The sequence below is a fragment of the Colossoma macropomum genome, unplaced genomic scaffold (genome assembly GCF_904425465.1).
Source record: "Colossoma macropomum unplaced genomic scaffold, Colossoma_macropomum, whole genome shotgun sequence".
Lineage (NCBI taxonomy): Eukaryota > Metazoa > Chordata > Actinopteri > Characiformes > Serrasalmidae > Colossoma > Colossoma macropomum.
In genome coordinates this window covers 17,173,361-17,198,254 of record NW_023494799.1, presented here as the reverse complement: position 1 = coordinate 17,198,254, position 24,894 = coordinate 17,173,361, and the positions used below count along the sequence as shown (strand labels likewise).

At 38.6% G+C, this 24,894-nt stretch overlaps 1 protein-coding gene across 1 annotated transcript in view; it reads right to left on the bottom strand.

Moving 5' to 3' along the window:
* LOC118819307 (spermatogenesis-associated protein 16-like) overlaps positions 1-24,894 on the bottom strand; it is a 67,003-nt gene that overhangs the window by 8,241 nt on the left and 33,868 nt on the right. Inside the window, exons 4-6 of the mRNA XM_036587039.1 lie at positions 20,472-20,556; positions 11,583-11,730; positions 936-1,084 (exon numbers count right to left, since the gene is read on the bottom strand). Coding sequence (XP_036442932.1) covers positions 936-1,084; positions 11,583-11,730; positions 20,472-20,556 — 382 coding nt within the window. The remainder of the gene's footprint in view (positions 1-935; positions 1,085-11,582; positions 11,731-20,471; positions 20,557-24,894) is intronic.

Below are 24,894 nucleotides of genomic sequence, written 5' to 3'. Positions count from 1 at the left end.
CTGGTCAGTTATACATAGCCTGAGCCAGCAGGATGCTGAACCTTTGCATCTTTATATCTAGCAACACCACAGTTTCCAAAGTATTTATGCCCCTTGTCAAAGTTAATCTCATGCACCTTAAAAGTATGTATCAATGCTAGATGCGTATAGTATGAATACATTTCCTATTTTACCATCAATTTGGCCCGAATGGAGTTACTTTCTAATTTACCACTATGATTCTGAGCTATGCCCTATTGAGCCCATATAAACATCCCACTAATTGGACGCCCCCACGGTTCCCTATTCATGGCAGATTTGGTTGCAATATCACATGCATCACGCTGCATTGATTTAGGCTAAGCTTACCACTGTGCGACACTAATCTAGTAAAGAGGCAATTATTGAGCATCAGTACTGTATACCGGAACCAGCTTTGAGCCACCTCCTCCTTCTATCTCCATTTCTTTCCTTTTCCCTTGTTCTTATACATGTGCGCACAAAAAGCATCCGCCTTCTATTTCCCTCCCTGGCTTTCCCTGCTGTCTCATAAATATTCAAAACAAAGCCCTGCTTATTGGCATGCATAATTCAGGACTTTATTAAAACAAGCTAGGCTAGTCGCGCAGCCCGAGTGCTGTGTGATAACAGGGGCAGAGGGCCTGGGAGACTTGCCCGCCGCTCACCCTCCTCTACAACAGCAGTTACCCTTTAAAGCTGTTCCCCAATTGGCTCTAGCTTATGGTTAAAGATGGTTGAGAAGGAGCTGGACTTGTCTGGTCTGATTGTGGGCATATTTCAAAGGGATGACCACATTATGACATGTGACATATGTATTTAAGGGTGCAGTTCTAACAGTGTTTTAATGTGCACTGACAATGTCATGTATTTGTAGCTGTAATCATGTTCAGCTCTTATCTAAATGGGGAGATACATGAACAAGGCATCAGGCTCACCAGGGAAGTGTCAGCAGGGCCGATCTCCTGTAGGTAGGGCGCTACTGCTAACTCTGTTAGTGTGTGCTGCAGGACCTCTGTGTGCTCCTTGACTCTCCTCAGCCCATGTAAGGAGTCCGCATACAGAAGCCTCTCTATCAGTCCTGAACCTGCACAGAACCCGGCCTAAATTCTCACAGACAAGAGGGCACACGTTCATTCATTCATATAATACACAGAGCGCAGTATAAATACAGAGAAAACATCATATATATTCTCCATTTTTCACTGCAATATGCTCAATATGCCTTTCATAGGTAGGCCTGAACAACATATTGTGTTTTTGTCAATTTAATGGAACTGGAGAAAATATTGGCAATGAAGCCCTATTTTATTGTCACCAACCTCAGCTGATACCACAAGATACAAATGTGCACAAGTACTTATACTACTTCTCCCTTCCTTAGGGTACACATATGCACACATTCACACTCATACACACAGGAGGATACTACATTTATTTATGCATGCATACACATATACATTTTAGGTCTCTGCACTGCGTCTATCTCTTTATCTGGCATATCTAGCACATTTAAGCATGCATTCATGAGCGCTTTGATTTCCCAGGCATGAATACTAGATTGGCGTGCAAGAGGAACAGTGACCTTTCAAAACAGACTAACAACAGACATGATAATCAACCATACACTTTCCAGGGTATTAGCACACTGTTGCTCTGTGAGAGGCTGACAGCTCCACTAGACTGCAGTGGCCCTTGGAGCCATCTGAGTTGAGCTGCTACAGTGCTTTAAAAGCACCACCATGTTCCTAGCCAATTCATCACATCAGATATCTCCTGGCATCTCCTGTTGTGTGCTTGCTCCCCCACACTGAAAACTGACAAAATGGGGGTCGTGCCTTTTGTTCTTCTCCACTAAAGCCTGGAAATCTTGTTGAGAAAATGCAATATTTTTCCCTCTTTTTGTTCTGTAGTGGGACAGCTGCCTAGAGTCCTTTGCTGCCAACCTCAACTTTATACACAAGTTACAGAATCTACGCACAAACACACAAACCCCTCAAGGTTGACCCCCCCTTAACCCCCCCCTCCTTTCCCCATATGGGCTGTTTTTGTCCTGGTGAGGTCACTTGTCTAAATGATGCTCTGCTCTTTGCTTCCCCAAACTCCTTTTCTTTAGTGCGAGCTTGGCCTGCTATTATCCCTGCTGTCATTCATCCTCTTTATGGTCATTTTTATTACAGATACATATCCTCCAGCATGCTTCATTTTTCCCCGCCACTGTCTCAGGGCTGGGCAGGCCCTGTTTTTTCTCCTATGTGCCACCCTGTGCTGTTTACTTTCAATAACCCAAGAACAGCAGTGGAGAGAGAGAGAGAGAGAGAGAGAGAGAGAGAGAGAGAGAGAGAGAGAGAGAGAGAGAGAGAGAGATGAGACAGAGAAGGAAACAGAGTGAGACAGAAAGAGAGAGAGAGAAAGAGTGAGAGTGAGATAGAGAGAGAGAGAGGGAAAGGGAGGTGACGAGAGACATAGAGAGGGAGATAGAGAGAGAGTCCCTCTCTCCTTCTTTACGAGTGATGTTTTTTCCCTGCTGAATATTTCATGGGATTATTTTCTTTGTGCACCCTCGGCGCCTCTGCCAGCGGTTTGGGATGATGCAGTATTGAGAAGGACAGAGTGCTGATGATCAGAACTCCTTTGTAATTATCTATATGCAACCATTTTCCTACATCACTGTGGCTGCCTAATTGCCTGTAGAGCACAGCTAATGTTTTGTTAATTGTCGCATTACCATTAGGTAAGAATGCATCAATGAAAAGATAAATCACATACTTTTTTTTTCTTCGCTGTCAGCAAATGCTCTCTGTAGCTGGAGAGGGATGCAGTGTACATACTGTGTTTGTAAGTTTCATGAGCTTGCATGCGAATTAACATCTTCTGCACTCTCTGATCATTTATTTATTACCATTGACTAGTTCAATATTGATATATTTTGGATCATTTGTAATTTTGTGTAATTCAATATGCTAGGCCTCAACAAAGAATTGGTTGAATGAAATGAGTAATAGAGAGCTTGGTGTCCAAGTTGACGCTGGTGAGACGCATTATTCACGAAATAAATGTGTTGCTCACAATTTAGATAAAATCGATTCTGTTTTTAATAGCGAGGTAATGGAATTTCCTTTGCCTGGCTTTGTCTGAGAATGAGTGACTAATGCAATAAGAATCATGTCTCTGTGGTGTTCATGCAGCCACTGTCACAACTCTAATTCAATCACGATCCTCCAAAATAAACACCCCATGAGTTTAGCCATCCAAGTGAAATCAAAACCTGATCTATGTGAATGTTCGTATTTGCAGTGTATTGTAGTCTGCAGATGGCACAGATGGTATTTTTGTCTGATCAGTGGGTTATCAGCAGTGTAGGAGTGCTACAGTCCCTCAAAGTACATCCTGTAACCTCTCACCACTTGGTTCAGCATTGGGTTCATCAAGGGCAAAAGACAGGTTTTATTCCTTTCTTGTAACCTTCCACAATTCTCAATACAGGCTACTATTGTGGTTCATCCAGGGGTGGCTCAAAGGTATTTATATGGTATTTTCTGACAGATGTCTTTACTCCTTTGTTATCAGTAAAGGAAGGACAGATAAAAAGCCATTGATCTACGTTTCTACCTGATAAGAAAAATATGCAGCAAAATAAAGCCAAAGCACGCACCAAGGAATTTGAATAGGAGGTAAACCAGAATAATGCTGTAAAGACACTTTCTCATATCATATTTTGAACTGGAAATTGCATAGAACGTTCATAGTATCCTGTAATAGTTCTATGTTGCATGAATATGTAATCCATCTGTTTTACTTTTCAGCAATAATGTCATGTTTGGTGTCAAATGCATAGTAAAATCATGCATGGAACTTTGGAATAAATTCCATGAATGTACAGTGCCATGGACAATGCAGGACCAGGGTCTGGACTGCTAATTTTTTGGGAGGTTGAAACCAGGTTGGTTATATCTCATATTTAAAACCTCAAGGAGAGAGTTCTTCCATATTGGCCATCTTGATGGCAGACAAATGGCTTCAGGGTTGAAAATGTCAGCATAAATTGGTAAGTGAGTAGAGTTGCTGACTTTCAGGAGGAGCCGGTGGCGTTCTCCTTGCCAGTACCTTTTCCAATGTTGGCGTGGTAGTCCACCCATATTTATCACAATGAATATGCCTGCTGTTGCTTATCTGTAGCCTCTAAGTTTGACAGAATTTAATGCTGCTCTTTGCCAATTTTACGTCCTCTGAATATTTGGTGAACCTATTAACGTACTGCTTTATAGTCTCTCAGTAAATGACAATGTGTCTGTCAGCATAGAGCCTTTTTGCATTATACTTTCCATTCACTGCCCTTATTTCTTTGGTTCATCTTGCCTGATTTCAGGATTTTGTACATATTTTATCCTCATATAATTAAACTTTGTTCACTCATAGTACTCATGCATTTCTCTTATTAGAAAGTTCTAGCACAAATTAAGTTTGAGCAATCAAATTACTTTCAGATATTAAGCAAATTATTATATTCCTCATCTTGATGTTGATGTTACACTCATCAAGTTTATCTCAGTCTGAGATTTTTGTCCATCGAAGTGGGGCCCCTCTTATTAGAATTATTATGAGTTGGCAATGATATTGTGTGTGTCTGTTTTATACTGTTTAAGTTTCTCCAATGAATCTGGTACAGTTTCATTATTGAATTAAGCAGAGTGAGTCTGATTGGTTCCACAGGACACCACAAAGGAATGGAGGCACTAAATCCCACCTGGTCTTTGTGATTTTGTTTTTAACAAGAACATGACTGCCTCAAAACATGACCTGAATCTCAATTGAGGCACTGCTGCACTATACTCTGATACAATTTACAATGTACTTCACTATGTAGCGTCTGTATTTTTGTAGAGTAGTACTGTCTCAAATCAAATATTAATGTTTTGCCCTAAATGGAAATTATAAGTTATAGCTTGTTACCCCACATTGTTGAACTGCACCTAGGTTAGCAGTTAGGCAAGGTAAAGTTAGCTATAACATGCTCCATTAAAATGATTTGTTAAAATATTAGTGATCTGGTTACTTTGACATTTTGAGTTCATTAAACATCTAATTGCAAATGAACAGAACAGTAACCTGTGTTTTACATTCCTTTAACTTATTATTCGAAGTTCAGTGAGCTCAGACTGTTTTTTACAGTGCACCGCTCTACCATTTTGAAATTCTTTTAGATCCTTTTTGAATATCTCAAAGATCAGTGGCCTCTGATGGCTCTTTCCCTTCCACTAGGTATAATAACACTACTTGCAATAAACTAGTACATTGCAGAAGTACCTGGTTTAAAAGACTTTGAGACACCAAATTCCAATTCATTGTTATTTGTCTGTCCAAATGGTGTAGCATACCACTAACATGGCTCTAATGCAATTCAAACTGATCAAATTTTTAATTATTCCTATGCAGCCACCATTGTTGTAATGGCTAGTTGTATGTTATTGGTCAGTGTAAAGTCATGATGTCATTATCTCATACTCATTATTAGAGTCATTATCTGTGGTCAAACCCTACCAACTTTAAACACTACCAAAAGGAGTGGTGTGTTGTGGCACCACTAACAAATCTTCTGGTTGCTTCTCATCCAGGATCATCTAAAAACACATAAAGCAGATAGTATACCCATAGCTAGCTTGGTGCATTTGATAAAATCCAGAATCCTTCCTAAAGTCTCACAAATCTGATGAAGGTGCTTAGGGGTTGGTGAGGCCCTTAAAAAAAAGCAGAAAAATATATTGTTCTTTCTTTCATTCACATCTTACAAATCTAACAAATCAATATTTTGGTAATACATTGAATCTCATTATCAGATTCAATCAAATGTTATTTTGATATTCACTTTAACCCCCTAAATCCTAAGGGCCTGTATGTAGGCCACACTTCAGTTCCTCACACTCTTAAATCTTAAATTTAATAGATGGATAATAAGGTTCAGGAGGTTAAAAAGCAGTAGAATTATTTGGTGTATATTTGACAACCATGACAATATTATCATTAACATCATTATCATTTTTGTTATTGTCACCTCAGCCCAACCAATTTGTACTGGTAACCTCTGCCTGTTTCATATGCTGTACATGTTCACAAGAAACTGCAGTAGGGACTTGGATACAGGCATTTGATAAAGGCAAGAGCTGCCACGGTCCCCTGCCGATGACTGATTACTTTACAGACCCATGTGGAGTCTGGGCCTTTGATACATTACACAAATGCATTGATTTTCCTTCTCTTAGCAGTGCATGCTCGCAGCTACAGAGCTAGCTATGCTGACCTCTTCAACCCTGCTCTGCTAGCTGGCCAGTGGTAGTCCATCTACCAGCTCGGCCCTCTCTGCCTCCCTTGGCTCAACACGCTCCAAAGTTCATTAAGAAATTTTATGTCATTCCAGTCAATACATTGAATGGTTCCTGTAATCTCTGAGTGTCATGAATGGGGAAAAACTGGGGGGTTAGTTTCTCACGTCTGTTAAAGCAGTACTTCAATTTGAAGTTTAACATGTCACTTATTTGATTCTTTTTGGTTTCTGTTGCATTCAATTGTATTCCCGTGAACCAATATCAGATAATTCAGTGGTACTGTATTCAGTGTAGTTAACTAGGCATGTCCCGAATCACTCTCTCCTGATCCGAGCGCATTAATGTTGAGTATCAACTCATACAGATCTGATCCAAGCGTTGTAGTTACATAGATGTATGTAATATAGCCACATAATTTAGGTAAGATATGCTAGGCCAGAGGTCACCAATCCTGGCTCTACCTTCCTGTGAAACAGGAACACAATCTGCCACACTTGCTCCCGCTAATTATGTTCCTAGGGCCCTGATTGCCTGGATCAGATGGAAAAGGCTCGGTGACCACAGGCAGGCTGCCAATAAATACTGTAGGATCTTAAATATATCACTTTTTCTGAAAACGTGTCTGATTGCTGCAAGTGCTATAATGTCCATCTACAGCACCTCCATGACAATAGCCTAATGTAAATAGAGCACAACAAAAAGAAAAACAAAGGACTGGAAGTGGATTGGGCTTATTTCAGCTGATACCCAGTCCATTAAAATGTGCCTGGATCGGTCCCCAATCCATTGTATCAGATAGGAACATCTCTATGGGCAACACTAATATGGACAAAACCAGTATTAATAGGTTTGAAGGACTGATTTCATGCCAAAAACACCTTAGTCACCAAAATGGCTATGATGAAATGAGTGTATATCTGTGCATATTTAGGATTTTTAGGCTGTCTTTAATTTAGTTGAGAAGAAAATGTACTCACCCATATTCTTGAGCAGAGGCCAGGAGTTGCTGACAGTGTTACATAGCAAGTGGCTCATGCTGGAGTTCAGAGTAACAATTACAGTGTGATGTCAGAAGCTAAGCATCACACCTGCAGTACTTATTTGGACTTTTGGAAGCATCTTAATTTGTCCTCAGTCAAATACAACCAAAAACATGTACTGCTAAACATGAATAAATATTCATTAACTCAAACAAACTTAAAAACGTTATATATATATATATATATATATATATATATATATATATATATATATATATATATATATATAGGCAGGTTTACATGCCTATGCACACTCTGAAGGAGTACAAAAGCAAGATTCTGACTACTATTCTATGAAGTAGAAAAAGTAGCAAAAAGGTTAAAAGGTGTTTACATATTTCCTTAGAATTATATAATTGCTAGCAAATACATGGAGTAAATTCAGTTCACATTAACTTACATGTAGGACCTAATTTCTCCGTTTTCTATCTGTTTTTTTGTTGGAGGAAAATTTTTCTTTCAAGTAAACAGAACACATGACCAAAGGCACTACATGCACTAACATGAAAACAGACTGCGGCACAGAGAAACACAGTAAACAGCATGCAGTGGATATGCATACATTATATTTCATCTGAAAAAGAAGCTGAATTTCCACTGTGAGAAATTGATACGGAAATTAAAAAAAACACTGTGACACACAATCACAGCCCAATATGCAAAGTGCTGAAATAAACATAAGTTCAGCGTGGCTTAAAATGTGCCTCATATTTTGCTATGTTGCTGGGAATTATTGTCTTCACACCGGTGAGCAGAATGCCTTACTTAATGTGCTAAAGAAGAGAAAACAGATAGGAGAAGGCAGTGTCTCTAGGGAACAAGACCGCTGACATAACGCCCAGCAGGGAATGAAGCGTCCCCCAGGGAACTTCACTTGCTGGATTATAGTATGGAGTGAAGGGGACATATGTCATCTCTTTTAGAGAAAAATAAGGAGAGAAATAACATGCAGTATGAAGCATTTTATGAAAACGGCTATTTCATTCAATGCTTTTTATTAAAAGTATAGGTACTGTAGTCTTTAAAAATAAAGGTTCCTCCCCCAAGTCACAAGGTTTCAGATGAGCCACTCTGCTAAGTGCAGTCTGTGCACTGTTAACTTGGATTGCAAAGGGAGTTTGGTTTGGGGACAGGCTTACTGCTGTGTCAGGAGATTGCACGGTGAATCTACATATTAACTTTCTTTCAAAAATGTTACAATGCTTTCAAAAATATATTCAGAGACATTATGAACAGCAACCCGAAGGTGTGCGTTGAATCCTTTGATCCTAATGTGCGAAAGCATAACATTTGCGACATCGCCGCTTTCTTCAAAGTAGCGGAACACTGATTTGCAAGATTGAAATGGTGTATCATTTATGCTTCGGTGAGGCTGACCTCTTGCCGATGGCACTCGACATTTATTTATTTATTTATTTTTCACCTTGTCTTAATAAGGTGGAAAAAAATAATAGTTTGGCCCAAGAAAGGCTTCAGCGCATGCTCATCTTCTTTCAGTCTAGCCATCTCCCTTGACAAACTCAGCCAGCATGAGCTCAAACTCTGCATGCCCTCGGAACACGTGCAGACGAACCGACAAGCTCCGTTCGAGGCCCTGTTAATTAATTAGTTAACATTCAGCCCTCCTCCCACCGCCCACGTACAAACACACATACACGCACACACACACACACACACACACACACACAGGGCAGAACAGCTATACGGTTAAGTTGCTGCAGAATGGGTAATTTTAAGTCAGTCATGGTTAAGGTCAGGGTATGGATGGCAGATGCACACTGGATGGTGGACTATGGATTTTTTTATAATAGAGAAATATGTGGAAATGGAGAGGGCTAATTGAATCTAGAGAGGTGAGCTTTCGCCCTTAGTGTGAAAATAGCCAGGATTTCAGAACACGCAGCTCAGAGAGCACTGCTTTCTTTCCCTGCCTGCCTCAGTGCCACCAACCGCTTCATTCACAACCTGTTGCTGGGGCAACATCTGAATTAGGCATAGCAGGATCTAGAAATATTGCATGACATAATGCATGCTGTTGAAAGTTCTGTGCCAATGCAAAGGGAAGGCAACAAGGGGAGGTAATAGGCAGAGTGAGTGGCTGAAATGTCAGTTTTACAACCACATGCTTAAAAATAAAGGTGCCAAAAAGGGTTCTTTGGACTAATGCCATTGAAAAAAACACTTCTGATTCCCCAAAGAACATTTCAATGGATGGTTCTTTAAAGTAGCATTTTTGTAAATGAGATGAGTGAATGTGAAATGTGAAAAACTTTCTGAAAGGTAAAAAAACTCCAGATTATATAAGATGTTATAATATTTTTTTCCCTAAAACAGTATGTCTAAGCCTTTACTTTGAAACATGAACTCCAGTGCCAAACTTTGTGAATAAGGTGTCATACTGCACTGACAGTGAGACCCAACTGAACAAATAAGAACATACTCTTTTGTGTTCTAAGGATCCTAAGTTTGCTTTAATAACAAAACACAGTAACGTTAGCAGTAAACTTCAGCATCTCTTAAAAGGGAATTACCAATAAAAATAAACAAATAAAAAAAAAAAACTGCAGAATTCCATTGTTAAGATGTAAACAAAGCCAATGTGGTTTGGTGAGAAACAGAGCATTGTAGAGAAACATACTGAGCTGGATTTATAGTTGTATTGATAGGAACCGAGGGGGAAATATATGTTTTCTTTCTGTTTTGCCTTACAGTGCCACGCATGTACCTCTCTGCCATAATTGGATTTTTTTAAATATGGTTAAAGCCAAAACCTTATTTGAAATTATTCATAAAACAATGTCTCAGACATCAGGCAGCATACTTGTAACCCTTTTGCATAATAGCTTCCTGTGATAGCTTTAAGAGGCATTCAAATCTTCAGACATCTGGTTCCTGTCACCACTGCTGTGGCACATTTTACACCAAACTCTAAATGACTTTGTTTACATCTTAGCAAATGAATTATGCAGAATTTTTTTGGGAAAACGTGATCAAATACCCCCTTAACTAGCTAGCATGAAGCATTCAGCTGCATTTTTTCTTTTGGCCTAACGCAATGCTTTAGCCTTAAGCTCAAACGCACAGCATAGGTTGGTTCATGTTGAAATGAGCTCTTGTTGTTCTGGAATAGGGTAATTACATGGAGAAAATTCTGCCACACTACTGCCACTTTGGCTTTCTTGATCTCTACATATGGTAGCCATTTCCCCAGGTTTTAGGACCCTGCAGTACGGAGTATTAATCTGCAGTGGAGTAATATTGAAGAATTACTCATCACGTCACACTGTACGGGAGAATGAGATATAATGAGTCACTTTTTACAATTCATGATTTTACAGAAAAACAAATGTATGTTTATTCCAGATAATAGTTGTGATGCATATTTAGAGATGCTGTGCATAGAAATTAAAACATTTTGTTTAGCAAGTTTTGCAGTTTTAGAAGCACAACCCATCAAAAAATGGTCCTTTGGCACAACTTGCAGGGGTAAATTGAGCATAGGAAGGGGGAAAGGGTAAAATGTGCCACACTATTTTTTCCTCCATTGCAGCAGACCAAATCTCACACATGATTGGCTGCTTTTCTCATATCTTCCAATGGGGCTGAACCCCTATTGGTTTCACGTTTGTGGTTTCTTGGCATGATGGAAATTCTGCAATATCACTACAATTCAACATGCATGAATGTATTTTACCTAATTATATACGAGTGAATATACATTATATTTTAATTGAGGTAAGTTGGCTCAACCTGCCCTCAAGACTAGTGCCATGATTTATCCCACAACCCCCATTTTGAGAAAACTGCTCCACACATAAACGTAGGTTTATGACCTCATGTTGAAGCATATGCTGCTGTAAACTAGTATGTAAAAAGTATCCCAAGCCTATATAACTTTTTTTAACACACATTACCGATAATATCTTAACCTTTAAATTTTTATTTGGCATGAGAAAAATCACATTTTTGGCTTTGGTTAGTTCACTACTCTCTTCCCATGCTCATCTCAACCAGAATTCATGTGACATTAACTATTCTTCTTGAATCTGTGATCTCATGGTTATTTCTGTGTTGCCTAAATACAAAGGGTGGTTGACTTTACCCCCTGGCTTGATATACCACGTTCTCCCGTACTGTACATAATTAATGCATTTGGCTCTGTATTGCATCCTCATGAGTGTATGTCTGTATGCTTTACTATACTATGTTTTTTTCTCCATACCAGTAAAGATATAGGTAGTGAAGGCAGGGTGCAGCTTTCGGAAGGTCTCTTCTGTCTGCAGGGTTGTGTCCCTAGTGGGATTCCCACAGCAAGGAGTGTACAAGACAGAGAAATTCTCCTCCATGGTGATAGCCTCCTCCAACAACCCCTACAAGAGAGACAGAAGGTGACAGAGAGAGAGCAAGAGACAGAGAGAGGGACAGAAAGAGAGAAAATAGCGTGAATATCCTTACTCTTAACAAGCTCATTTGATTTCCAAATGATTAAATCCTAAAATAGTTGCAAACGAGTGTAATGCAAGATGTGATTATGTAAGATGCGATTTTATGGTCTGTCTATCCTACTGGGTATTTAGTGTGCCGAGTTCCGAGAGTTAATGTAAATTGTTCTGGCACTGAGCACAGAATCGGCATTAGGGTGTGAGCTTTTCTTAAGGAAAGAATAGCTTTCTTTTCTGCGCTAAAATAGCACTGATTAAATCACAGCGAGTGGCATCAGGTACTGTTTCCAGCCTAATCTATCTCACATTCTAATCCACTTGGAATGAGAAGAGAGTGCATTATTATGGTTGAGGATTACCTAGGCTTTGGTGTCCCAATAGCCTTTAGCATTTCCTGGCACCCAAACGCAGGGGCAACGGGAATGAATCAAACCCTTCATGTGACGATATGAAAATATTTCAGTCTCACGTGATGCCTAATTTGGTACAGCCAATGTTTATGACAACTGAGCCAGAGTGTAGCATCTTAACTATAAGGAATTTTTCTGCTTTGGAAGCCATGCATAATATTTCTTGATGCATTATGATGAAACAGTGGAGGCTTCTTCATGTATATATATATATATATATATATCATCCAGGGGAAGGTAACATTATACCCTCCTTTATATCCCTTGATTGAGCCATTGCTCAGACAATACTCGGCTCAGATGAAAAATGACAGGGATCTGTGATGTTTGGCAGGCAGACATATTCAAAACAAGATGGATGATCCAAGTGCCACAGATAGACAAGTGGAATCAGATAAAGAAGATCTGGAACTGGAGTTATTTGCAAATGTTCAGCATGGCCTGGTTCAAAATGGATATGTCTTATAAAAAGGTATTGAATGTAGCAGGCTCTGTCTCTGAAGCCTGAAAGCACAGCTCATCTAAAGAGAATACTGGAGGATTATATGAGATGACCCTTGACCGCAGGAGCACTTGTTGTTTTTTTCTGTTGCAGCAGTTGTGAAGCGTTGCTTGAGCAGCAGGGATTGTGCAGGTTCGCTCTATGATTGTTCCTGGAAATGTGTCTCCAGCCTTGCATACCAGTAAAATGTATAGCTGCAAGTTGAAAGCATCTGACTGCTCAAGGCTGACACAGAACTTGTTCTCACAACCACATCAGATGAGAAGTTGAGTCACAACAGGCTGCAGCACTTTGCATCTGTCCAAAGAATATACAAGTTTAATAGTTCTATGTTGTCGTTACTTGAACATAGTGAAGTTCTAGTGACCCAGATACAAGGAATACAATAGACTTAGTATTAGTTTGACTTACTAGATTTCTGTAGAGCTGTTGGGGTTGAACATATACAGTCAGCTCCATTATTGTTGGCACCCTTGGTTAAAAAAAGAGCCTTTGTGGTTAATTAGCTTAATCGCACACTGAAAATATAAAAGAAATTTGACCTGTCATTGAAACAAATTTAGTTTAAGTGACCAAAAAATGTTTTTTTAAAAGCACATTTAATTTTTTTGTTTGCCACATAGTTACCCCATATTATTGATTATTATAGTTTAACATTATAGTTTAACACATGTTTAGTTTATATCAGGGGTCTCCAATCTTATCTGGAAAAGGGTGGTGTGGCTGCAGGTTTTCATGTCAATCAAGCAGGAACACACCTGATTCTCCTTGTTTAAATTCTCAGTCAAACAACTGATCAGGTAAGCTGCTGCTTTGTTGGAATGAAAACCTGCAGCCACACTGGCCTTTTGTGGATAAGACTGGAGACCCCTGGTTTAGATAGACAGGTGTTAACTGTGAGTAATCTCTGTTCTCTTTCATCGTGCTGGTTTACAAAAACCGTGATCTTTTTGAGAATCTGACAGTTGCAGAGTGCAGTCAGACCAGAGTCTAGTTGCATTTCACTAACAAAGACTGTTTAAGCCAATATGAATTGGAAATTTTCTTTCAGTATCATAATATATTTTTGAGTAAAACATGGGATCAGCAAAGACGTCTGAGCTAGCTGAGCATTTTCACTTGATGGTGGGTGAGGGAGGAGAAATATGATATTATAGGGTAATATCATTATTCCCACCTGCTGGTGCATAGTGACATGGCCAAAAATCAGAAGACGTTTTAGATGCGGGAAAAAAAAATCCATGGAATACTGTGGAAAACAAGAATTTTCATAAGATGTGATGAACTGAACTGAACTAACAAGAATTACTGGGCTAAATGGATGAAGCAAGCCAACCTTTTCTTTTAGAACAAGGTAAGCAGAGCTAGTCAGTACACTAAAATAGCTTTACTAATAACTTGCAAATATTAGCCAGCTTTGACAACAGATACAGCAATGCACAACAATTTCTGCACATCTTACCAACAGGACTAGGCATAAACATGTCATAGTTGCACTTCAGCAGCTGCGGCATTTGACTGTGTAGTGTAGTTTGCAGCATAATTATCAGATGAAATGACTTGACTTGCGATTAAAGCAGGTAACAATAGCCTTAAGAGCAACAGTGGTAAATTCCCTGACATAGTTTTTGGCATTATCTGTGTTATGTCCCTCAAATCTACAAAATATTCAAAAAAGACCTAACTGAGCTTGAGTGATTCATGCTACACAGCTAACATTTAAACTATGTGAAGAGGTAAATAAGGCAGACAGTGAATAATCTCATAATGTGTTGAGGTCAAAGGTGGTAACTGCAAAACAAAGTTATCTTGAGCCCTACTAGTGGGTTATATTAGTCTTTCCTTGCTTAGAATATGGTATAAAGTCCTTGTGTGTGCCCTTGCACATGTCAAAAACCAGACAAGAGCATTTAAGTTATGCTTGCTGATAGAGTCTCTTTGTAGTCATATTGTATGGGTCCTATCTCTTTTATAAGTGGCACTTTCAGTGTTGTTGCCGCATTGCCTCTGTGATGTGCCTATGCCTGGTGCTGTTGTTAAGATGTGCAGAAATGAGCCCCATGGCGGGTGGGAAGTTGTGTGGCTGGTGAGCAGCTGCATGCTGTGCGGGCTTTACACTCTGTCAGTGTCAGTCAGCTTAGGACAAACTGTGAACTGATCTGAGTCAGCAGAGCCCATACTTTTAGTGGCTCTTGGAGCCCTGTTAGAATGAAGAGCATTCTTTTTTGATGGTTTACAAAAGAGGGCTAAGAAAGCCATTAACTCATGCCTTATCTTCACAATTCAGGTCTTTCTAGTTTCTATAGAAGGAACCCTCTGTGGCATGTCCACCACAGGGCAGAGGGAATATGTACATGTAATACAACTGTGGCTAGAGGACTGGATATCCAGGGCCCCTGTGTGGAGCTTGCTCTAAAAGCTCTATTTGGTGTGCAGTAAGTAGTGTAATAAAGTAGCAAACTGAGACTATGGAACATTTAAGGTCTGAGTCTAGGGAACATGCAGGATGAGAAATCTATGATACATCTGTACATTATTTTGCCCCTTGCCATGTACAAAGTATTGGGTTTAGTGGGACATGATGATTGGTTGGTGGGGTATTGCCCCACTTAATGACCCCCTGACACCAGGCTTGCTCTGATTAGCCTTACACAAATACAAAACAATGGTATCCCCTAAAATGAGTCCAACTAGCAATCACAACACGTAGTCACTAAAGTCATTTTGAGCTGCGATAACTTCAAAGGTTCGACTATCTTTTCCTGATCTTTCAAATTCTTTGATTTGAGTGTAATCTTTCTAGATTTGAATGTAACTAATTGTGGTGACTACTGCTGACAAAAAATGTGAAAACATGAAAAGCTAACTCATCAGGGTGTCCAGCAAGGTGACATCCTTTTCCATATAACTGAATTATTTTGAGCATTTTCAAAAGAAGGGAAGGGAGCTCATAAGACTGCTTTTGCAAAGAGCCCAGACACTATAAAAATATGTGTATGTTTATGGGTTATTCCTCTGTAAAACTCAAAGAGAATTTTTCTGTTTCTGCAATTCACTGTAACTGTGCTGCATGCTAGGTAGTTTACCAGTCACCCCACTGCTTAGAGCTGCAGCCAGTCAAATGAAATTAAAGGAGAAAACTGCACCTTCATCATGAGAGAGAGTACCTAGCTACTTTTTCACCATGGTGATAAATTTAAATGTGCTGTTAATAACATTGTAGGTAGGTATTGCATTAACTTAGACATGTGATTTCAACATTAAACATTAGTTAAAGTTAGAATAGGTAGAATAGTAACTGTTAAGTTTACAATTTTCCTGTGACTAGCTAGAAACAAGCTAGACAAATATTAACAGTGGCTAATTAGTCAAATGCTGAGATGAGAAAATAAAAACAATTTTAATATTAATGAAACATTTAATTTTTTCAACCTTCATAACACTGGAGATTTTACTTCATGTACTGTACCACTGGTTACCTAGAATTCTTGTAGGTTCTAGTTGCTCTTAATGACCTCTTATTTTCTTATTTTTTTCTATTCTACTCATAGAAAAAGTTCTTTTGTGTGTTCCATGTTCTCCTCATGCTTAAGCCCAGATTTAACATGTTTTTGTTTCGTTCACCATCACAGGGTTTTGTGTTCATATTTACCAGTACAGCTTGTTCTGCTGTGATAAAAGTAAACAGGTGGTGACTATAAGCTTAGCGGTCGTGCTCTCAGTGGTAACCTTGTAGGGTTTTGCTCTATTGTCAGGGGTCAGTAAGTATTGGCACATTATCAACAATATTTTGGTTGATGCCATTAAATCTGTAGGTTGTCAATAACAGCTGATGTAATCAGCCATCCAATATATGTCTGGGCACTAGCAGAGGATACCAAAGATTTTTCTCTTGAGTTGAAGGTAGTGTACATAAATGTTTATGTATAAAACTGTAAAATAATGGAATGTTCTGTATTTAAAGTGATGGAATTATCCTACATATACACAGTATTTGCACTGTAATTTAATAGAATTTTCCATTAAAGGAGTGTCAGAATAGTCTGTTAACATAATGGAAAACTGTACTGGTGATTTTTTTATGGGTAATGGCTGCAGGTCTCATGCACTCAGATGGTGTGTGAATAAAAGGTGCAAAGTGATGCTTTTTCTTTTTCCTCCTTATAACTTGTGTAGAAATAAAAAACAAATGTCTTTTAGGCATTAATATTGGTCAGGGCAGCATGGCTCTGTCCCATGGTAATACTGTGAGAGGAGACGAATGAGCTATTGTATAGCTGGGCCTTTCAAATGGAGAAAAATGAAAAGCTTGGGGTGGAGGGGAAAGGGGACATCGAGGGGGCTGAGAGAGATGAAAAACGCAGCTCCTTATTGAGGGCCATCAGGACAAACACACAGACGAATTGAAATCCACAAGGGATGGAAATTAATTTAAAAAAAAGGAAAGCGCTTGATGTATACTGAAAGCTATGCCGCACTCATCTCACTTCAAGCGAATGCAAATCGTGGCTTGGTTGCAGATACAACCTACTTTTAGGGGGTCAAATGCTTTTTTTTTGCTGTGAATAAAAACTCCAAACCATTTCTCTCCAGAATTAAAATGAGAGAGGCAACTTTGACTAAGTAAACTCTTATTTGCATGCATATTTGCAGGAATACCCTATGCAGCCATATTTTGTGCTGGAGCACAAATCCCAGTTCTGGGAACCTCATCCACTGCACAATTTTGCACACTGCACATCAAACTGATTTGACTCAGCTCATGAAACGCTTGATAATTAGCTTATCTGATGTGTTGAATCAGGTATGTTACATTCAAAAAAATAAGTGTAGGTTACCAATATGCACTACTACAATAGACACAACATAGTTCAACTTAAATATAAGTAATCAGCTTTCCAAGTTGTTTACTTTAGGAAAGTAGGTGTATATGTTGACATGAGTGAAACAGCATGTAACAGTTTTAAATATCTGATAGTAAAAGCAAGGCTGCACAAAGCTAAAACAACATTGTTCATGTTAATATTTACACTAGTGCTGCGCTCCAAATATTGACAAGGCGATGTATCCAAATTAAGCTCTTATTGACTCCGTACATATTCACACAGTAATGCTTGTGGCAATATTTAGTCAATATACTGTATTCTGTTCAGATGGCCCTTTTTTGCTTTCTCCATTACATTACTTCTCTTCAGTGGACAATAAAATACAATAAAATAAAATGCTCTCAATAACATATTCCTCTAATAGCAGTTACTAGAAGTAGGCAATATGGCTTTTTATAGTTATCATGATAAAGTAAGTCACACTCATGTTAGATATCATCAGTAGTTAAAGAACACCAAGCAGCTGCATAGTTCATTACAAAGAGAGCATACTTATTCCTGTTTAACTGGATTTAGTGCAGTGCAATACACTGCTGTGAAAAAATATTTGGGCCCACCTGATTTCCTCTATTTTTGCATATTTGTCACACTTAACTGTTTCAGATTGTTAAAAATAAATTCAATATATGTTATATACAATAAAGACAGTTGGAGTAAACCCAAAATGGTACTGAAGGGAAAAAATTTATCCAAAACTAACTGGCCCTGTGTGAAAAAGTAAATGCCCCCTTAGTTACTCAATCGAGTTAACCGAATTTAGTTGATAATTGGGATCAATTAAACTAGACACACCCAGGCTTGATTACTGCCAGCCCTGTGAAATCTAAGCATCACCTAAATAGAACCTTTCCAGCATTCTGAAGTAGACCAAAAGGTCTCAAAATGCAGCACACTATGCTGCGATCAAAAGAAATCCCAGAGCAGATGAGAAAGAGAGTTATTGAAATATTTCGGTCTTGAAAGGGTTGCAAATCCATTTTTAAGGATCTGGGACTCCAGCAAACCACCACGAGAGCCATTATCTCCAAACAGAGAAAACTTGGAACTGTGGTAAATCTTCCCAGAAGTAGTTGGTCTACCAAAATTCCTCCAAGAGTACGGCAACAACCCATCTGGGAAAGAACCCCGAAACAACCCAGACAAGGAACTGCAGCCCTCACTTGCCTCAGATAAGCATTCATGATTACACCATTAGAAAGAGCCTTTTACAATAACGGACTGATGAGTTCTGCAGACTGATGAGTCGGAAGTGGAATTTTTTGCAAGACAGGGGGTCCATTACATCTGACATGAACCTAACATAACATTCCACAAGAAGAACATCATATCAATAGTCAAACATGGTGGTTGGAAGTTTGATGGTGTGCAAGTTCTTTGCTGCTTCAGGGCCTGGACAACTTGCCATTATAGATGGAACCAAGAATTGTGCTCTCTACCAGAAAATCCTACAGGATCATCCTACAGTCATCAGTTCGTCATCTGAAGCTCAAGCACAACAGAGTTACGTAGCAAATCAATGATCTGAAGCTCAAGAGTAAGTCCACCTGTAAATCAAAACTAAGGTTTTGGAGTGACCTAGTCAAAGTCTTGGCTTAAACCCCACTGAAATGCTGTGGCAGGACCTTAAATGGGCACTTTATGCTTGAAAGCCCTCCAATGTAGCTGAATTAAAACAATTCTGCAAAGAATAGTTTCCACCATAGTGATGAAAAAGACTGATCTCCAAATTACAGGAAGCACTTGGTTGTAGTTGCTGCAGCTAAAGGTGGCAAAACCAGTTATTAAGTAAGTTTAGGGGTGATTACTTTGGATTGATGGTACAGGTGTTGCAAAACTTTTTTCCTTTAATAAATTAAATGATCATTTTAAAGATTTGTTTTTCAAGGAACAGAAACCATTTAGTGTGACAAACATGCAATGCAGTTTGTCCTCAGGTATGATGATATTTTCTCTATTATCTCTCACCCCTAGTAGTTAGAAAATATTTTGTAGTAATTACTGTAAAATAAGTGTTCAGATGAGAAAACTTATAAACCAGTAAGTTTAAGGTGTTAACCCTTAGAAGTCACAGTTCTCGCTGGCAATAACAAAAGCATGTGGTAGTGTGAGATTAACCATTTCAAACTTATAGCTTATTGAAACAAATAGGTACATTTTGCCAAAACTTTAAATTGATGCTAAATTTATGTTTGCAAGCTAAAGCGGAGACATTTCATCAAATTGAAATCATGATAAAAAGTTATTGTTGCATATTGTGCATACGGATAGGGCTGGGCATATTATGATATTTACGTCACAGTATATCACAATATGTATATTGTATATTGTGGATATTGTCAGTCTTTCTTAAACACTGAGCAAGGGCATGTTTCATTACAAAGACTGCATAATTAATCCTGTTGGATTTGGTGCAATGCTTGAAACATCAAATAAAGATAATCTTTCTCATAGTTTTAGATTGTGTTTTGTAAATTCTGACATTTATGTTGATAAATTTAATGAAAATTTAATTCACTGTGTAACAAACTTAATTACATAATAATAAAACTGCATTATAGATAAACAACAGTAATAATGCTAGACTTCTGAAGGTTAAGACTGTCAGGGACATTGTGTCATATCTTATGATTCTATATGGTGCCAAATATCATATTGGGAAGTACCTTTCGATACCCAGGCCCAGCTTAGATGCAGGCAAACCATCTACCTTGGTGTTATCCATTATAAACACTTTACTGCTATGCAGGCTTTCTGGCTGATTGATATGCACAGAGCAAAGTCAGTGGCCAGTCTTTTAAGCAATAATCATTCATTGGGCTTGTGATTGGGTGCCGGGCCTCTGCGTGTGTCTGGCGGCCCATCCGTCCTCACCTGCCAATACAGTTTGATGAGCTTGCTTATATGCTGCTCGGCATCTCCGGACAGCCAGTACACGTAGTCAGCAATCATGGCACTCCTAATGACAAGGACAGAGACACGCAAACAGTATCAGACAACTTTCAATCAGGATGCTACATCTCACTGAGGGAAGAGGCACAGGAGAGCAAGCACATATTCAATAGGTAAGGAGGGGAAAAAAAAGAAAACAGGGGCAGGGAACTGTGCGCTTACATCCTAGGATGTGTCCGATATACAGTTGGGCTGATAATATCAGCTGATATTAAGGTCCCATGGGTTTATCAGTATCAGCAAATATCCCACCATTAAAACATACAAGCTTACAAGCAGTTAGCTTAGGTGTTTTAGGATAACAAGTATGATAGATATTTATTAAACCTAACAGATATTGCTTATATGTTTTAATGCAACTGCCTGTTAGCTATCGCATGTGCCAGTTAGTAATCTGAAGGGCCAAACCAAAAAATAGACCCTGTGTCTTACACAGTAGGGGTTAAATGATACTCAAATTTCACTAAGTTCACTAGTACTATACATTCTGTTGTTTTTTTTTTATCGCAATACATTCTTGAAACAGAATTAGAAATCAAATAAACATTTATTTTTGTATTTGTTTATTTTTTGGGAATTCTCAAAACTTTTTTGTTTGCTTGTTTGTTTGTTTTTTTCACATCATTTTCTTAAAAGACATAAAATAAATAAAAAATATATAAACCAAAGTGTAAAATCTGTATAAAAACAACTAAAAAAGTAAACTATAGGGCTACAGCTCAATTTGAAAAAGAACTGAGTACTACAAGTTTATTTACAATAAGCTCTTTTGTTTGTAAAGTGTAAACCACAACCAAGCAGAGGTGGACTCTACAGAGGTGCAAATCGGTAGCTGTTAACTTGCTATAGTGCAAGTTATTTGTTTCGCCTATTCAGAATCGACACTTAGCGGCTGTTTGAATCTAGTGGGGAGAAGTAGCTGCTAAGACTTGTATTAACACAAAGTTCCTACACGTCAGCTTCTTACTACAATTTTCCACCCACTTTGAATGGAGCAGCAGTAGCATGTAAGGAAAATTCAAATAAGAAGATACCTAACTTTATGTGTTTTCTTCTTGCTCTGGTAACTAATACAGTGATACATTTGGGTGATGTCTTCACAAATGAGTTATTATATTTGTGGTATTAACATGGGTTTTTGATCCTTGTGCTAGGCAATGTCTGCACCCTGTCACTGTTAGATCTACCACTCTTTGGCCATCATTATTGTACTCGACTGAGAAATCAACCACCCAAAAAAGGCTAACCACACCAGTCCCTAGATCTGCACAGTGGAGGGTTTTTCACATTCATGGCTATCACTTTTGGGAACATAATGGATTGTGTTGTAGAGACCTATGGAACCCATTCCTTTTATCACACATTTTATACCATGAAATGTAACCATATTCAATTCACAGCGTGTCATCTTGCAACGCCTGTATCAAAAAAAAAAAAGAATATTAACATGCATATTGTGTACAGTACAAACAGTACACACACTGCAATCAGTCTCAGGACTCAAAACTTTGTCATTTTTTCTAATGTAATATCTTGTAAAAAAAAATCTGTAAAAATGGAATAGTTTCTTGTAAACTATTTCTCAACCTTCAACTTTTATGAGGCAGAAATCAGCTTCTCGTTCACCAGACTTCTTGTTCAAATTTTTCCGTTCCACCTTAAATGGTGCCTAAGACACGGAATGTAACTGTTGCATTACTTAAGGTGTAATGGGAAAATTCGTACAAGAAGCTGGACCTTTTAGTGTTTGACAGTTCTCGTTGCAATTAAATGTATCAGGAAACCAAACCAGCTGGAGTGTTTATGAATGCAAATAAGTCCATTCATCTCCAAATGATCAATGTTTGTCTTAAATCTTCTCTTAGCCATTTCGTTAGCTACTAGCTAGGCGAGATTATTGTCTGCTTTGCTATGGTGACCAGCAGTTTGTGTACCAATCTTCAGGGTTACAGGTTGGTGAATTAGCAGATATGGGCTACATTAACTCCAGGGTTTAAGACCATTTATTGTTAAAACTGTGTTTGAACAATCAGTAGAGCTTTATTTTACTGCAAAGGAGGATTATTTTATTTTTACCTAAAAATCTAATTCTGCTGTGGAGCCACAACAGGGCAGTAAAGGAGCTGCATGTTGCTGACCCCTGATATAGTCAAACCAACTCAGAAATATCTTTAAATTGTAATTGTGGATATATATATAAAACTCAAAGTAATCATTTTATATTTTATATTTAAGTTTTATATTCTTTTTCTTATTAATACATTTACTTGTATTACAGTAAATTATCACTACAGTAACAGTATTCTTACTTTTCAGTAAAAGCAAATTTCAGTAATCTTGTCACCCCTGGATCTCATGCTTAGCTAGCAGTCTTTATAAAAAACTGCCGTGCTGACAGGCATTCCGTAATCTTTCCCATTACAGCAATGTGGGCTGAAACACACATAAAATGAATCCAACCTAGCCTTTAGCATGACCATAGCATGTTCTGTGCAGAAAAATATGGAAAAAGAGCTAATCAGCATAAAACAACAAAACTGCTAAGAATTCTGGGATACTCTTGCAAGGCATTCTAAGACAAAATAGTACTGAAAGAAAAGAATCACGCATGTAAAACTGGTTAAATTTCCCTCTTTTTCTTTGAGTTTCTCCTGTTTATCTAAGAAATTTGACAATTGAGAACTGACATATTTGACAACTGACAATCATATCAGTCAGTAACATGCTTAACTATGTTTAACTAAAACTACTGGACAATTATATCAGCTGATATTACTGGGGATCACAATTATTATTGATATGTGTCACGCACTGTTCATACTGGACAAGCTCATATGTCCTCTCTCCCTTCTGGAGGGCATGCGATGCTGTTGTAATTTTGTTCATCTTAGTGAGTCGCAATCACAATTTCAAAAATTGTTTTTGTACAGTTTATTCTTCTGTAATGGAAAGTTAAAAAAAACTTAATGTCTTTCATATTTTTCTTTCTTTTTTCAAACCAAATATAAGTACTCTTTCTGGATTATGTGTATACTTCAGCAAATGCTATTATGTGCTATTATTACAACAATGGTTCAAGAGGACAACAAACATACAGGAGTGCGCACTGCTAAAATTACTGCAATGTGAGTAACTATTACCCAGAATGCTCTCTGTGAGTTACTACAGGTCGTTACCATTACAACACCTTTGTGCGTTGCAGTCAGCTCTCAGAATATTTGGAGAGCAATTTATACATCTGACGCACCAGGATAGCTGATTTTACCTTGCAAGCATGTTCTTATCCATCTATGAAAAATATTGAAGTATGATGTCAAAGTCATTCTTTTTCCTTCAACCATAGCCTGAAAATAATTCCACACAAAAGCCATAGAAAAATGCAATTTTAAGTTGTGCTTGCATATTATTGTATACCTATACATATGATAAAATAATGTAATAAAATAGACTAAAGGACTGAACATTCTCTCCACTCTTGAACATTGTCACATTTTCTTGTATCGGGAAATAAAAATGATTGCCTAGCTCCCCTGCTGAGCTATTAAGCATTGTTCTCTTTCGCTAATTCATTTGGGTACGAGCAAAAATGACTATTTGCCGAGCCTATACTGTGGATGAGGTACACCCACTAAAGCCCTGTTTTATTTCAGGCTACAGTAAAGCTCAGCATGCCCTTGGCTCCCCTGCCTTCAGCAGACAACTCAATCTGTGGCTAGCGCTGTCTAGCGCCAGCTGCACGCTGCGTGGAGACCACTTGAAGATAATCTCCGTAATTAGTCCAGATTTGATCTTCCAACTTGGTAACGATGGCCCAAAACGGCCACTTCTCACCCGATTACTCAATGATCACTGATTGCTGGGTAACTTGGTGAAGCCGTCAACTTCGCTAGATAAATGGAGCTTTGAATGGCGTTGTGAATGAAGCAGAATGGTTGGCCCCAAGAGGACAGGCTTTGTTTTTGTAATAAGCAACCTGTCTAATGACCCTGATGTGCCCTGTGGACATGGTTGGGGGAGGTATCGCGCAGTCACTTAACATCAAGTCTCTTCAGAGATCCATCAGCAAGCTTGGCAGTGAGCAAATGGACGGCTTAGGTCTCATCCATCTCTGAAGAACAATGCACTGCCATTACGATGCGTTTGAGTGCTCAGCAACGTCGGGAGGCCTTGTTCGACTTGCCTGATTAATCCTTGATGAGGATGCGCAAGTGTCCTGCTGAGGTGAACTGTGCAATCCTCGCGGGTGTAAATGCCAATTAAATGTTTACAAATAATTAAGCATGGTACCTACTTGTCCCGTCAGGGAATGAAATGTTGTCAGTAAACATGACATTTACTCAGCGGG